Source organism: Echinococcus granulosus (assembly GCF_000524195.1).
Source record: "Echinococcus granulosus chromosome Unknown EG_S00083, whole genome shotgun sequence".
Lineage (NCBI taxonomy): Eukaryota > Metazoa > Platyhelminthes > Cestoda > Cyclophyllidea > Taeniidae > Echinococcus > Echinococcus granulosus.
The window spans coordinates 69813-83582 of NW_020170463.1; the positions used below are offsets into that span (position 1 = coordinate 69813).

At 43.1% G+C, this 13770-nt stretch overlaps 1 protein-coding gene across 1 annotated transcript; it reads right to left on the reverse strand. All coding sequences in view use genetic code 11, as the record gives it.

Moving 5' to 3' along the window:
• Nucleotides 1-6466: 6466 nt before the first annotated feature.
• On the reverse strand, nt 6467-8355 carry EGR_07643 (hypothetical protein; the record flags this gene model as incomplete). Its single annotated transcript, XM_024496892.1, has 2 exons — nt 6467-6580; nt 8221-8355. The coding sequence occupies 2 exons, from the start codon at nt 8353-8355 to the stop codon at nt 6467-6469; spliced, it is 249 nt and encodes an 82-aa protein (XP_024348674.1).
• Nucleotides 8356-13770: the final 5415 nt, after the last annotated feature.

Consider the following 13770-nt stretch of genomic DNA (forward strand, 5'->3'; position numbering starts at 1 on the left):
GGCAGGAATCACCACAGCGCCACACTTCCCAGAATTTAGCAAAGATTCATCGGCCAACAATGGCCACCAATATGCACTACAGCATCGGTACAGTCCAGGCGATATAAGTATTCTTCACAGACTCGGAAAGAATATAGGCAACATATTACATTACTTGCGTGCGTTCATCTCCGTTTTCTGTGATCGAATTCCACACGCAGCACCTGTACCAACAAATTCCAACCTGAAAAACATCCCCGTACCTGTGAAAACGGAGTGAAATGTAGACAAACGACGTCTAGCGTGGTGAAGTTATGAGATAATCTTACCAATCAAATCAGTAAATTGACACTCAATCCAATGGTAGTCCGAACTGCACCTTTGGGTTTGTTCAAGTTGCGACTATTGAGGTCGCAGAAGACGCGATTCAGTTCATCGACGGAGAAGAGCATACTCGAGTTCCCCTTCTGAATGATACTGCAGCTGTTTCCACGTGTGTAAAACACGACGCACCCTACAAAAACGGATAGCATAAAAACGTGGATAATACAACCGTCAATAAGTAGCTGTGGAAAGACTTCGGGAAGAATGGTAATTGTGATCTCGCGTCAGAAATATGCAGACTTATACAGTTAAGGCACAAAAGACATAACAACGACCCGCAAATCGAAGTGCATTCTTACCTGAGAACAGAGCAGGGTAGCAGCAAAGCCCAATTTCAAATGCAGTGTTCTTCGAATATCACTCGAAGCCTATTAGGTGCAGCATATGAAGAAATAAAATTTCGCCTACTTAAAGGTCCGGACCGTCATTAGCACCAACTGAAGCCAAAAAACTTACGATTCCTTCTTTTACTTTAACAACAACACCAATGTGACAAAAGGCACCAAAAGCGACAAGAAAAATAATGAGGAGTAGCCAATCAGCTTACACAAAACGAGTTAAGTAAAACAAAATACAAAAATAAAAAACGGAGAACAAAACTGAGTTAAAGTTACAGTATAAAAATACTTTTTTGCAATGATTTAAACGACGGTAATTATCATTTCTGAATAAAAGACGGTAACTGGATACTAGAGAATGTACTTTTCAAAGTAGGTAAATAAGACCATCCATGCCGGCTTCATACGTCTGAATGGCAAATTTCGCAAAGAAGTCTGCTTCCAAAGATTTGAGATTGTCAAATGTTTAAATACGTAATAAAATGGAAAAATTATAGGAATTTGCGGCAACTGAAGAAAAACAAACTAAATGATAAGTGTACTTAAACGGATTGGAGCCCCCAAAAAAATTCGCTCAACATGAAATTGATGTGTTCATTGCGAGTAGATGACATAAGAGGCAAAAAATACCATAGCACAAAAACAAATATGTAGGGACTCCTTGACAAAAATCGAAGCCATCCGAAGGTGAGATTACATAAAAATGGGATTCTCCGACAGGGAGGGGACTCCATGGAAGAAAACGAGGCCAGATCAAGGTCAGATTACGTCATAAAGGCAGTCAGTAAGGTTCCTTTAGTCTTGTCAAAACTTGAAAAGAGCCCTAGTTTAAGGTATATCTTTCAGCTGACGTATGATATCGCAGTGTCACCCCAGTCCTCTTTTAAGCCTATTGTACATATTTTACACAGGTGTAATTTCTTCACTTGTCACAGGAAAGTGTTTACAACCAACCTGATCTCTACTTCTGGGTGATATACCTTTGCTAAGAATAGTGGAAAAATTGAAGTTTTCTTACTTTTGTGGGTGGATGAGGTTATATCCGCCACGAAATTGGTCTACACTGCTTGTTTTGTATCAAAAATCTGTATTTAAATGAAGGCACATCTAAACAAACTAGTTCCAACTTGCCGGTTAATTTGCAAATGCTGAAACACATTAATTGCTTGTCTAACTCTCGGTTTCGGTAACGAACCGCTTGATGGCTCCGCTATTGCAAATCCACTGGGTGACCTGGCCATTGGGAGATGCCACTAACTCTTGGTTTTGCCGATACGCAGTTTGCAGGTAGCACGGAATCTCAGGTACAACAGAATTGACAAGATGTATTGTTGGCGGCAAAATCCAGTGTCTGCTCGCTTGCATTAAAATGTAATGATCACCTTTCACCTTTCCGGGAGTGACCCTTGAGATAACAGCTGCGCTGCGATTGTCGACACAGATGACTGATCATTATGGAGCTCCCAGGAAAATGTCTAATAAAGGTAAGGTGAGGTAGTGACTGGATATTTTGTTTATCTATACAGTTTCCTCTGTACTTGGGTGTTGTCCCCTCTTCGCGCCGTGTACTCACAGATAGGGAAAGCCTGGCGGCCGCGGGAAGTGATTAAGTGACCTGGTCTCTGGACCCAGCCAGGAGTCCCCAAGTGCCGTTTTACGGCGTCGCTGAGTATTCCGTCCAAGTACTGTGTCCCCTTTCGTCTTATGACAAGTCTCCACCGTTTATCAACAAATCATATAGCCCAAAATAACACTAAATACAGGAGCAGCATAGACATCAATTGATGCTCAAGATGGGCGCAGGGTCCTCAATCCCTGTGAGTTTAGCCAACACTTTGATAGGAGAGACGAACTTCAGGCCCTGCTATTTCTTTCATTACTCGCCTTTATCATCAGATGTACCTGAGAAGCCGTTTGCTACTTGTAGCTAAGTAGAGCTCTTTTCCTTTCTAGTTCTCCACTGTGCGTCGGACTATTCAAATGCGAATACACTTTGCTAAACTGACAAGTTGAGTAGAAAATTCTGACTCAACAATCTTGTAGCAACCCGTTGTTTTAACAAGAGGTGGCAGTTTTTCAAGGCCAACCATTAGTTGATGTTGTCAGGGCAAAGTGGCATCCACTTTGTCAATCCTCGGCTTCTAAGAACATTTTCTTTTGCCAGGTTTATGTCAGGAAGGAAACTGGTGAGGCTGCTTGACTGCGCCTATTTTCATCTGTTTCGTCGTGAGCAAGCGGTCAGAGGTCTGGCTAAAATGAATTGGAATTGTGTGTTTCTTAAATTGTTGATCTACCCAGGCATTGGTGTGGCTTGTTTTCTCACTTAAACATTTCCTAACCCTAGTGTGGAAGTTCAATTCAGCCAGTAGGAGTGCAGTGGAGGCGCATTCATTCACATAATCGGTGTCTCTTGTGGCAGGTCAAAATACCAAAGTGATTGCAAGAAGTGAGGGGAAATGGTTTTTACCAGCTTATCCAATTAATCGCATTTAGTGTCGCCATGGATTCTATACCAGCAGATTTGGATTGTAATTATGAATGCTTACTTGTTGTGGCCTTTATTACCTTTGCAAAGGGGCACATACGTTATGTAATTGCCACCTTTATTGCCTTATTAAAGTTCTATTTTCTATCTACTTTGTCTCACAAATGATTGGTTACTCCCAAACACGGCAATAATTATTTGGGAAGAAGTAGTCTTGGAGGAAAATGAGGGGTGATGTTTGTCAGGTTGATGGTACTGCTAATTGTTGGACCTTCTGGAAGAAATTGATAGGGAAGTATTCTGTCCTCCCTCCAACGCAAACAAGGTAAGTATGTTCCTAGGCAGATAGTAGTGCCAAGAGTTTATTTAAATCCTTCTTAGGAATTTTTGTTCAAGGTCCTTTACAATAAAAGTGCGGAGCTGGTTCTGATATGGTTAGCCGCACACTCTTCCCGTCGTCATGACATTTAAGTTGCCAGTGGTGGTTGTTAACCTCTTCCAGGCATCGAAATAACTGTTACTTCATTATAGTTGATAACGGTCTGTTTTATTTACTGCAAATAACTTTTGGTAGCTATACCGTGTGACCCCCCACTGGGGAAATTCGCTTTTCTAATGCAAATAAAATATTACCACCCCCGGATAAACAATCATCCTACTTCAGCAGAAGTATTGCTCGAAAAGTTGAGTTGATTGTATCCATCCATCCACACTCGCAAGTGTCAGTCTTTTCAACTTTTGTTTAGCATTCTTTGCAATGACCCAAATTTCTGTGTCGTGTCTGGAATACAAGGTACCGTCCATATACCCATTGGATTTGATGAACAAAACAGCTGGATGACTAGATTGTGGACGGTGTGCCATAGTAGGAGGGAGGGATGTGGCGTTACCAAAGAGGACACAACTGTAGGTGTATGGGGATATGCATCCATTGGCAGTACATTTCAAGCACACCTCGTTAATTTATCTGGCAAATCCGAAGGGATTTGCTATGCTACCATGTCTGACAAGGTTTGGATATTAATCACGTGAATGCCAACATCTACTGTGACTGCAGTCATTCCCACCAAATTACTTACCACCCTCATGAACTGCGAGGGAAAATGTGGTGCAAGAAATGCTGCCAAATGGTTCCACCAGTGAGTCATACACATCTCATTACAGTCATTCTCTCGGCATTTTGGTCTTTTATTCTTCCACATACTTTACAAAACGGTTGCGCTATTCCGATGGGAGTGGTAGCTGACGGACACGTCCGAAGACAGAGACACAGTCAAACCGACAAAATTATATGTAACAGAAAATGACTCTTGCATTCAATCGCGCACCATTTGAATAAGACCATTGTTGGTCTGGTCTATTGGAATGTTCAAGGCATCTATCCAGGCATTCTACTCATTTGATTCACCCAGTGGCCACTCCCTACTTGTGAGGCATACAGTACCTCGTTTCAACAGCTTTGTACTTGCTTCGTGTCTGTGTCCGAGAGTGTGGTGCTCTACGATGGATGAAAGCTGTTCGTATGACCGCCTACTGGAGAAATTCACTTTTCGGACGAGCATACAATACGCCACCCTATTATACACATTTGTTCTCATTCTGCCGGAGTTATTGCCTAGAATGTCAAGTCGATTATATCCACCCACCCACAAACACAAGTGCAAGTGCCAGTCTTTTCAAGTTGTTAATTATGAAGTGGAAATTTTACGTTGAAGCTCGAATCCTGTCGAGTTTTTAACTTCGGAGTGCAACCGACGACGAAGTCTGCATGAGTGTTATATGATGTGTAGAGCGTATAATCAAGTGACTGCTGGTTAACTGCTGCTGCTGCTACACCAGTATATTAACATCTAACAGTTGACCAAATGCTTCTGCTTTACAAACTGAGGTTTAAAATCACTTCTATAGCCATGGATGTTACAGCTCTATCCATACCTTCCCCATTTGTACCTGAAAAAGGTGTTGCTGCACAGTTCGGTGACAAAAAAGTGATTCGTCAATAAAGAAGTTCCACTAAAACTCTCTTCCACATGGTTCCAAACTCGCACTCGTGGAGGCTTCCATGGCAATCATGTGTGGCATGGCATGCGAAGAGTGTGTTACAGTTGCTTGTGGTGGTGGTGGCTGAACAAAGAGTCGCCGACAGATGATGCGATTAAACAACTTCAATTTTTTGGTTTGTAGTGGCACATTCATGAGTAGATATACCAGGGAATGGAGGAACAATTCTCTACTTGTCGCTTAACATTCAAAAGGGAAACACTTGCTACTCACTATTGCCAAAAGTGAGTTTAGGCTCACAGATGAAAATCAGCTTTCCTCCGATGATGTGCAACGCATTTAACTGGTGACATTAACACACGTGTTTATGAGAGCTAGAGTGAGTCCTGTCGAGTGCCCAACAAACGTTAAATTAAACAGGCGACAATTGAAATGCCTTTGACATATGTGTCTGTGTTAGCCGATACACGAGCAGACAAGGCGACACGGCTGACTGGCTGGCTAAATGGCTGAATGGATGGTTTACTGCATAATAAGTACCGTCGAATTTCCAGGATGACTTCACGTTTGCCTGCAGCATGCCTAGCATTTGATTGATCTCATATCCAAAAGAATTAGCGGCACACTTCAAGCCCACCTCATTGATGTATTTGGCATATCCGTAGGGAACTGGTAAACTTCTATGTTCTACAATGTTTGGATATCAATCAAGTTAAAGCCATCACTTGGTAAACCACAGAGCCAATATCTACTATGACTGCAGCCATTCCACCAAATTGGTTACCATCCTCATTAACTGAGAGGGGAAATGTGGTACAAGGGAAGCTGCAAAGTGGATTCCAACCGCATGTCATACACTAGCACATGGCAATCATCCTCCTCCTATACTGGACTTTCGTTCTTCCACGTACTCTACAGGAAGACCCGCTGTTCCGATAGGAGTGGCGGCTGACTGACTCAGCCGCTGACAGAGACACAGTCAAACCGACAAAATTACATGGAATAGAAAACGACATTTGCATTCAATCGCGCACCATTTGAATAAGGCCATTGTTGGTAGCGTCTATCGGAATGTCCAAGTCATCCATTCGGACATTCTATCCACCTGATCCATTCACTGCCAACTCCACACCTCTGAGGCATACAGTACTTCGCTTCAACGGCTCTGTGCTCGGTTCGTGTCTACACTCGTGAGTATAGTGCGCTGTAAGGCACAAAACTGCTCTCCATCAGTTGTTCACTTGTCAAAGACCAAACCGCATTTGCAGTTACTATCTGGTTATTCAATACATCTTTGTTCATCTCGACCATGTGGAAGAAGCATTTCTTCTTCCAGGCCCATTGAGCCAGTCTGTCTAAATTTGACTGACCAATATGACACAAGACCATTTGCCTAATATAGTTATCAGAATTGGAAGACGGGAAGAGGGGAGATAGTCATTCATTCTTTCTCCTCAGCCGTCCTTCGCATTCCTCGGATACCGACTCCTTTAAGTGATTGCAATTGTTTGTTCATGCTTTTCATATATGAAGATCATATAAACATATACGAATAGGAGTTAGTATCTAGAAATCAAAAGAGAGGCAAAGATGGATGCGACAAGGCTCAGGTTTGATCGTCAAAATGTGTATCATGTTTTAGAAATGAAGCAGACACTGTTTCAGTGCCTGTTTATAATTATTTCCCATATATAGTCCATTTCTTAAAAACTGAACTTATTTTCGTTACTTATAAGTGATATTTTAAACTATTATTTTTCGGGATGTTTGTTAGACGGGAATCCGAACTAGGACGGATTTCATACAACATTGCGCAAAATATCCTCCCTCAATTCGGTACTGTTATACAAGTACTGGACAGCTGGTGGACAACTAACGCAAATAGTGGTAACACTTCTTGCGGTTAGTCAGTATGAAGCACTAAATGGGAGTTGTCTGATTGCATCAATTGATGGCGACTCTTTGTTCAGCCACCACCACACATTGCTGTCACACCCTCTCCACATGCTATGCTAAATATAAAGGTCAGGGAGGCCTCTACAAGCACATGCGTGGAACCACGTGAAAGTGAGTTTATCGGCAATATCGAAGGACTTGTTTTAAAGTGTTTCTGGACAAGACGTTGTTCTGCTACTGAGATTTACTACCACGCACTTTGGGATACATATTGAGAAGTTGTGGGTAGAGCATGGCAAAGGGCAGTGACAATAGGCTGCTTAGCAGCGGTTTGATTCGGACACAAGCCCTTTCTTAATGGTGCAATAAACCGGAGCCTTAGACCCCTCTCCTCGGCTACGCTACTAACAACTCTTCGCTTCACCACACGTCACTACCTCCGCGTGCCCGCCACCCTTTATACCAGTGGCCTACCACCCTGCACCCGCAACACCCCTACACCGCCTACACTAGAGCCTGCCGCTCACAGTGTTTCCGATGCACATCCCCCATCATCACTTCGGTGCAGCATATTGCATAATGCGCACTCTGCGGCGCAGAGCGCATTCGCCCTCGGGTGAACTCGATCCACCAACCTTTCGGTTAACAGCCGAACGCGCTAACCGATTGCCCCACGAAGGCTGCCGTGTCCGCATGCTACACTGCATTGTCATCCGCAAGCCTCCTCCTTTGTACACCTCTAACAAATCCTCAGCTCAGTCCCCAAAACCATCTCACTATCGCCATCACCTTCCCATCCCCAAGCCGAGCACACACTCATGGACGCGATTTGTAAATCAGACGCACTCGAACATTGTGTATACGGATCTGCCAATCGACATATGTTAGCATCTTGGTGCCAAGCAATAAGAAGTACGTGAACTCCCAATATGAGGTTCGGCATCGACATCTGCTGCCTAATGCATGCACATAAACTGCCACATAAATTTGACAGGTCTAGTAATTTCCCATCAAGCATGTGTACTCATCTTTAGTGAAAGCTGCCCGAGCACTTTATGATCAACTGCGTACTTGTTCCCTCGTCTTTTTCATTTGTGCATGCCGTCAGATGCCTCTCTTTCTAGACGATGAATTCACGTGTCTATGTTGCTCCCAAATATCCACATATCGTTTGTATTTAAATAGTCTTTCAAAAGCTTGCAACTTTAAAGGGGATGTTAAACAGTAAATGAGATAATTTATTTCCTTTAAATCTTGTCGTCTTGATACCATCTTTTACCGTGTATTTAATTTCCGGCAGGAAAATAATTTGACAGGTGGCACTTCCGCTTTGCAACACGACACCTCGTTCTCTATGCCCTTTTGCCCAATGGCAGTAAATCTTCCGCTGTGCTGGTTTAAGTCATCACGACGGTGCGGAAGACCTGAGATGCCATAAGAGTACGTAAGTGGAATTATTCGTGAGGAGTTCAAATTTACTTATGGATTATATGGCTAGCACTTAATATATTTATTCTCTGAAATAAAATGATTAGTGGAAGAAAGCATCTAAGCACCGAAAGCTTAATTACTGTCATCATTTGTAAGAACAATCTGTGGAAAGCGCTTGTGTCGGTGCATCTCTATGGACTACCTGTTAACAAGAATGTTCTGGGATAAATTCGAACCTAGCCTTTCTTCCAGGAAGCAATATTCCAGACCTGTCTTGAATTTGTGTTCACCTGTTTGACCACGGACACTACTGAGGTCCCAACCTGAGTAATAATGAGGTAGGCCTCTGAGAGGACGTGGTCATTATATCTGATGGTGTGACGATAAAAGAAGTGCTACATAGACGTCCAAGTTTTCGAAATGTTTAGCTACGTTTCCTAGGCGCTCAAGACTTGTTGTTGCTCCACAAAGAAGACGTTTCATTGGCTGATGGCTATTTACAGGGAGGCATCCGTCAAGTGGGAACGACATGTAGCTTTCTATCATTTCACTACTCTCTAGTAGCTTGTTTCAATTACCTGCAAATGTCGTGGACAACGCACAATGGACGATATGAACTCGTCTAGGGCTGGTGCCTTCTGCGGAACACTAGATATGATAGTGACTTCAATGATCCTTCCATGGTGAAGATCCGCAAATTTAACCACTCGTTGTGATGACTGCAGGGTGACAAATTTCAGGTAAGCATACATTTGGTTTGCCTCAAATCCTGATGTATGATTTACTGGAGATTAGCAAATTCGCCCACCATTGCACCGAAAGAACGCAATGCACTCCCTCAACTTGACCACCTCAAAGACCAATTATTTGGTAGCGTAATGTGTGCATAATTCCAACACACTTGACCACTACCAATTAGGGCAAACTATTAATCAACCCTAGAAACACTTTTATTGCCATAGATGCAAGCCCCTCATCCCACTTCCATCAGCACGTACGATAGATGTAGAGCCTACGGTGCACGATATTTGGGTCGAAGTTTCGAGGTGTCTTTTCCCCTAAATTATCTCATATTTCCTTTTAATGGTGCCTTTTTTCCCTTTGAAATGCGTCACGAGGCAGATGAATTCGTAGGTACCAATTTCACTCATGTCATCAAAACTGGCCGATTGATGTAGATACTGCTGAATGGTTTGGCAGTCCTCCGCGGTAGTAAATACCCAAAGTCCATTTAAGCCTGGAGCCATTTATCAAGGACCATTCTCAGGTTCATTTTGTATGTTCCACTAACTTTAGCCGGATGTGGAGGGACGAGCACGTGCTACATTGGAGGCACCAGCAAGCAGACCCCATCCTAGTGGACAACAGTCTTGCCTTCTGTGACTGAATACAAAACCCTAATGCCACTGAAGATGAGCCTCTACTGCAAATGGTCAACTATTTGTTCCTTGTGGTCAGCAAGATGATCATTAACAACTGAAGCAACATCAGGCTTAAAGGCGGTCGGTAAAGCTCTTTATGCAGCTGTCTTTGATACCTATGTGAATGTGTGATCCACTTGAATAGACGATAGTTCCTCCACGTCCCTGCCGTGCGAACAAGTGCAATGTAATAAGTTAGCAGTATGTTTAACTCTTTATTCTGTTAACAGGGGCTGCTTAGGTGGCATACTATTGTACATTTAGTTAGGGAAGGTGCTCTCCAGCCATGTCAGCAGACTTAAGCCCTACCGTATGTCATCAATAAAAACTGAGGAAGCTGCAGTGACACAGAACAACATATAGGCAGATGACTCTTTAGCTAAGAGAATTGGTTGCAGACTGGTGAGGATGAGTGGATATGATGCGAAGCATTTAGCTCCGTGAGACTACTTTAAATCTTGTCGCCTATCTAAGCAGTCCTGTGTTTTTGCTATTATTCAGCCAAGTGGCGATTGGCATCCGAAATTCCCTTCTCCTAAAGCATGCACCAGATCTGGTTCTGAGTGTGGTTCTCATTTCAAGCATTTTGAGATGAATGCAATGGCCAATACATTACACGTCACAAGTAGATCATAGCCGCGGTAGAGATAGTAGAAGCAGGGAGATGCATCAGTGGTCTATCGAATGACGCATCAAATGGCTTACCACATGCAAGAAGATGAATTGACTGGCATCGGTGCTTTGTAAGTGGTTTCTCAACAGCCGACTACGCTGTGATAGCCGAGACAGGAAAATGAACATGGGGTGGTCGGTGATGCCACTGAAGTAATAAAAAGAACAGAGAATAGAACAGAGGAATTGCATGAGGTTGAAGTTCGTGATTAACTATGCAGACGATTCAGTCTCCGCAGGTTGTACTTCCTATCTACAGCACGTCGTTCAGTGAATGCTAGTAACCTCTTAGTATTTTTGTAGGCTGGTCGTATGTGTTCTTCCACATCATGCTAGCACTTTATAAATATGTACCTCGTTGTTGAAAAAAGACGGTAGGGTTGAATAAGGCCGAAGCGCATGATAAAAAGACTTGATTTCTTTGGCTGAATACCACAGAAGGCGGCCTTCTGCCGTGAATGCCTGTATTTTTACGAAGGTTTAGAAAAGGATAAGCATTAAAATGGCTTCGTCAACAATTATTCTGTGAGTGAAACTATTTTTATGTGATCATGAGAGGTGAGATCCCCCTTCTCCTCTGTTTTATCAGAGTAGCTGCTCCCACGAAACGATAGTGCTAGACGGAACACGGTCAGTATGAAATATCTGCCAGTTCATAAATGAGGTCTCCTCTAATGCTGTTTGTTATACGGGAAACACAGTGCCCTAAATTCCAATCTTCTGCTCTTGCTGCTAACTCCCCTCATCATCTTTGCGCGTAATATTTTCCACCATTGTGTCAAATAACGTCCATGAGGACCTGCAACGACTTTCAGAGTTTTGACAGTGCCTAATCATGTGGACTATCCAACCTTGCGACGTGGTTCCCCTAAGGTGCTCTTCTACAAGGTAGTAACAATTCTCCTTCCAAATAATAACTCCTTCTTATTTGCAGTAAAGATTCTCAAGTCTTTATAACTGCCATTTTTGCTAATTAACATTACCAAGTTGGTTTGCAAAGTTGTTTGTAAAAACTGAACCTATAATAAAGAGGCTGGAAGGTTAGAGATGAGGCCGGGATTGCTTGCCACAAGGACGGGTGTATAAACTTAAGTGAGTGAAGCGTTCGCATAGCTGCAGTGGCCACTTTTCCCCGTCAGTTACCGTAACTTGGGCAGTTCTGTCAAACAAGCACTGAAGAGTTGGGCTAGACAGCTGTCAAAATTTTAATGTGACTAAAGGGGCAAATGACCCCAGTAACGGTAATGTTTCTCCTCAATTCCATCAAAAATTTGAACCTTTACTTTTTTACACCTCCCTTGCTTATAAACGGTGATGGAAAAGAGGCTTACTGATCGGGTGCGGCTCAAGATTGGCTGATGCTCCACATTAGCTTGTGGCTTTTCGCAGAAAAGTATGTACCAAGTTCAGGCTACACAGTGTAGCTTTACAGAGTTTTTAGCCGGTATCTCTTCCTTCTTGTCGGTATGTGACTACCGCACTGATTTTCCAGGAGCTTGTTAGGGCTACTATCAGCCAGGAGAAATTTGAGATGGTAGCATTTGTTTGCTCAATCTACATCTCTTTGCAGAGGTAGCATAGACAGCCACATAGTGAACGGTTGAACTCATCCACGTCTGGTGATGGCAACGTCAGCACCCACAGTAGATGCCTGAAGGCATTATTTTTGCTAAATCAAAGGTACAGTCCCAGAAACTGCACTCAAGAAACATTAAATTGCCAAGTTTATGCTTGAAGCAAGTTTTACCGTGATTCATTTAAGCAACAGCCATTGATCAGTAGATTTTGTCAAAGGGATGATAATGGATACGTGGTCTTAAAAACTTCCATGGACCTATCTCTGACAGGTGACATTACATGATCAGACTTCTGATATTTGCTAGAGTGAAACAAACAGTTAACATTTTCCATAGAATCCCCCCAACCCTTCAATTTTTGAGCGCTGTCCCCACCATCCGCACCAGGCATGGGATTCGCACGCGATCGGCAACATTTCTGAATTAGGAAGGGGAGAAAGAGCAGGCCGTCATGCATGGCCTCCGCAAATCGCAAGAAGTCTGGCTAGAAAGCAGAGTCTTTTAATAAAAAATAGGATTTAGAATAGTTTCGTGGGAATATGGATTTGCGTCTGCCTTGCATTACTGCTTTGTCTGTACCTCAGTCCTATTCAACCACCTCTACCTGGGTTCCATTCAGCCAGTAGGGTAGTAAAGGTACTTCCTTAAACACTCTTAACTACTTGCTACTTAAAATGAGATAGAAACTTGACTAAGCGCTTTAAGAAAACACTGTACATAATGAAGGATTAGCCAAAGCAACCCTTAATTGTCTTTCGAGAGCAATTATCAACGTTTATGTGAGCATAAAAGAGAGAGGGGTGCCTGGATTTTTGCCAAAATATGGGGCACAACGTTGTGTCCTCTCAGATTACCCACTTATATTCCACAGGTGATTGTTACAACCATCCCTTCCTTCCTACCCTGGCGCCATATCCATACTCTCTAGCTGTCCAGCTGTTTTGTTTGTCCTCAGAAGGATTTTCTTTGTAGAGGTCCTATTTTCATCAGTAGCGTTTTGTGTGGCTCAGTGTGATGTGGCAGTGGGTATTTTGGGTACAATACGCGAATTTGCAGCAATGCAAATAATGTTGGCCAAACGTTGGTGGAAGTGCAACAATACAAATAGGAGGGGGAAAACACCCAGACTTGAGGTAATTCGGCAATGAATTTTCGAGGTTACCCTAAGATTGGGCTTGGGAAGTGTGACAGCATTTTACAAGTAATAAGATGCAAAACAGATTAAAAGGGCTTTGCATCAGTTTATGGCCAAATTACTGCACTAGCTGTGCCAATAAAATGCAGCTGTATGTCACCACCGAGCTCAAATGGCCGCACTGTGCAGTGAGCAGCGACCAAGCTCGTAATGCTGCGTTTTAAATATGAATGGATCAGAGATGTTCCAAACTGGGCGTATTCTTGATGTAATCACCAAACCATTGTGCAGAATGCAATTATGTACTTGGAGGTTGAGGATGATGATGATGATGATGATGATGATGATGATGATGAGGAGGAGGAGGAGGAGGAGGAGGAGGAGGAGGAGGAGGAGGAGGAGGAGGAGGAGGAGGAGGAGGAGGAGGAGGAGGAGGAGGAGGAGGAGGAGG